The sequence below is a fragment of the Oryzias melastigma genome, linkage group LG8 (assembly GCF_002922805.2).
Source record: "Oryzias melastigma strain HK-1 linkage group LG8, ASM292280v2, whole genome shotgun sequence".
Classification (NCBI taxonomy): domain Eukaryota; kingdom Metazoa; phylum Chordata; class Actinopteri; order Beloniformes; family Adrianichthyidae; genus Oryzias; species Oryzias melastigma.
Genome location: NC_050519.1, coordinates 14,315,598 through 14,317,727, shown reverse-complemented (window position 1 = coordinate 14,317,727; position 2,130 = coordinate 14,315,598). Strand labels below are relative to the sequence as shown.

Here is a 2,130-nt window from a genome sequence, read left to right as displayed (position 1 = left end):
CGGCCCGGTGGCAATGGGTCTGCGGCCCGGTGGCAATGGGTCTGCGGCCCGGTACCGGTCCGTGGCCTGGTGGTTGGGGACCACTGGTATAACACACCTCGCTTCTCCTGCCAAGGGTTCTAACTGCAGTGTTTCCCTCTATCTCTCCCACCTGCTGCACATAAATACTGCAAACATTATTCAAACCAATAATAATAAAATACACAACGTAGTGATGAATACATTACTAATAATCACAAGGGAACACAGACATTGACAACTCTGACAACGAACTGAACTTACACGAGAAGAAACTCCAATAGCTAAAGAGCCGCGCATGTGAAGCTCACGGAAACGAAATTGTGGTCATTTACAATCTAGGAGACGAAAACGATTACAGTTAGGAAGGACATTTTTTTAATTAATATTGTACAATTTTCTGTTACAATTGGTAAGGTTACCTGTTAACATTGATATAAATTGTTTTGAACAACACTCAATTCTCATTCTTGCCAGTCAAAATTTACACACAAACTTGAAGACACTTTACACACTGTCGCCATTTTGTCTGACGAAACGTGAAACGCGTCTAATGCAAAGTTTTATTTTTGTCTCACCAACTATAATGGTAGATCCATGTATTTTTACACAGAAGAACAGGATTTCCTATGTAGAAAAAATGTGATAAAATATTAGTTTCATTTTTAGAAATTTTAGATTTAGCCTTTTATCCATTCATATCAAGTTACTGACTTAAGAAAACCCAGTGCATAGTATGTGTACTGTAATATATATATATATAGTATAAATAAAGTGTGTTTTCTAATTTACCTATAGTGTAATTCTTTAACTTTTTTTCACCCTTTTTGTTTTTAATACCTGCAGGTGGTAAGAACCTCCCTGATCATTTAAAGTTGGTCATAGTTGGTCCTCAGAGGTCGGGCAAGAGTTCAGCAGGAAATATTATTCTAGGAAAAGATGCATTTGATGTGAATAAAAACTGTGATAGTCCAAGAACAACACAATGCGAAATAGGTCACGGTGTGTTTGCAGAAAGACGACTTACAGTTGTAGATTCTCCCGGCTGGTATTGGAGATACACCCTTCAGGACACCAGTGAGATGAACAAACTTAAAATGGAGAATAGTTTGTACATGTGTCCTCCAGGACCACATGCAGTTCTCCTAGTGATTGTTCTTGGAACTGCAATTAATGCAAAGTACCAGAGATCACTTCAGGATCACATGAGTCTGTTTGGAGATGATGTTTGGAAGTACACAATCATTCTGTTTACAAGACCGGACTGGCTTGGAGTGAAGACTGTAGAGGAGAGGATAGAGAGTGATGAAGGGCTGCAGTGGCTGGTGAACAAATGTGAGAACAGATATCATGTCCTGAACAACCTGGAGCCCAATAATAGAGAACAAGTAAAGGTTCTCCTGGAGAAGATTGAGGAGATGTGGGCAGAAAATGATGATCCTTATTATGAAGTTGACCAGAGAAGAGCAGCAGAAATGGAGACTCTGAGAGAGGATGCAGACAAAAGAGCCAAAAAGATGAAGAAGATCATTGAAAGACAGTCAAGAGTACTGAAAGAAATCTTTAAAGGTGAAGTAAAATCATGAGTCTTCATTGATACATTTAAAGAATATTTAAAGTTTGTGATTAAATGTATTTTCTGTTTATTACAGAGGAGAGACAGTCACTCAGTGAGCTCAGAGTTGTTCTGTTGGGTCAGAAAGGATCAGGAAAAAGTGCTGCAGGAAATCGGATTCTGTTCATGGAAAAAATTGAAGACTTTAAGAAGGTACACAACAGTTTAAACTTTAAAGTTTTAATTAGAGCTGTCAGGCGATTAAAATTTTTAATCGCGATTAATCGCATTTTGTCCAGAGTTAACTCGCGATTAATCGCAAATTTACATGTGGCCTTTTTTTAAGGAAAAAAATGTGCGCTTCGTGGAATTTACTAGTTCAGCATTAATTATGAAAACAAGAATGACAAAATTAGTAGTTTTTGTCAGAAATACTTTATTTTGTAACATTGTTTTGAGATAAACTTTCTTAACAATAACAGGCTGTAACATAAAATGCCTAACAAAAGCCCAAGTGCAAGTGAAGGGCATTTTAAATTCAAAACTTCAATCAACGT

At 37.4% G+C, this 2,130-nt stretch overlaps 1 protein-coding gene across 1 annotated transcript in view; it reads left to right on the top strand.

The window, feature by feature from the left end:
- The window catches only part of LOC112146193 (GTPase IMAP family member 8), an 18,532-nt gene that overhangs the window by 3,142 nt on the left and 13,260 nt on the right, over nucleotides 1–2,130 (top strand). Inside the window, exons 2-3 of the mRNA XM_036213307.1 lie at nucleotides 865–1,587; nucleotides 1,671–1,786. Of these exons, the coding sequence (XP_036069200.1) occupies nucleotides 1,101–1,587; nucleotides 1,671–1,786 (603 nt within the window). The 5' untranslated portion in view covers nucleotides 865–1,100. The remainder of the gene's footprint in view (nucleotides 1–864; nucleotides 1,588–1,670; nucleotides 1,787–2,130) is intronic.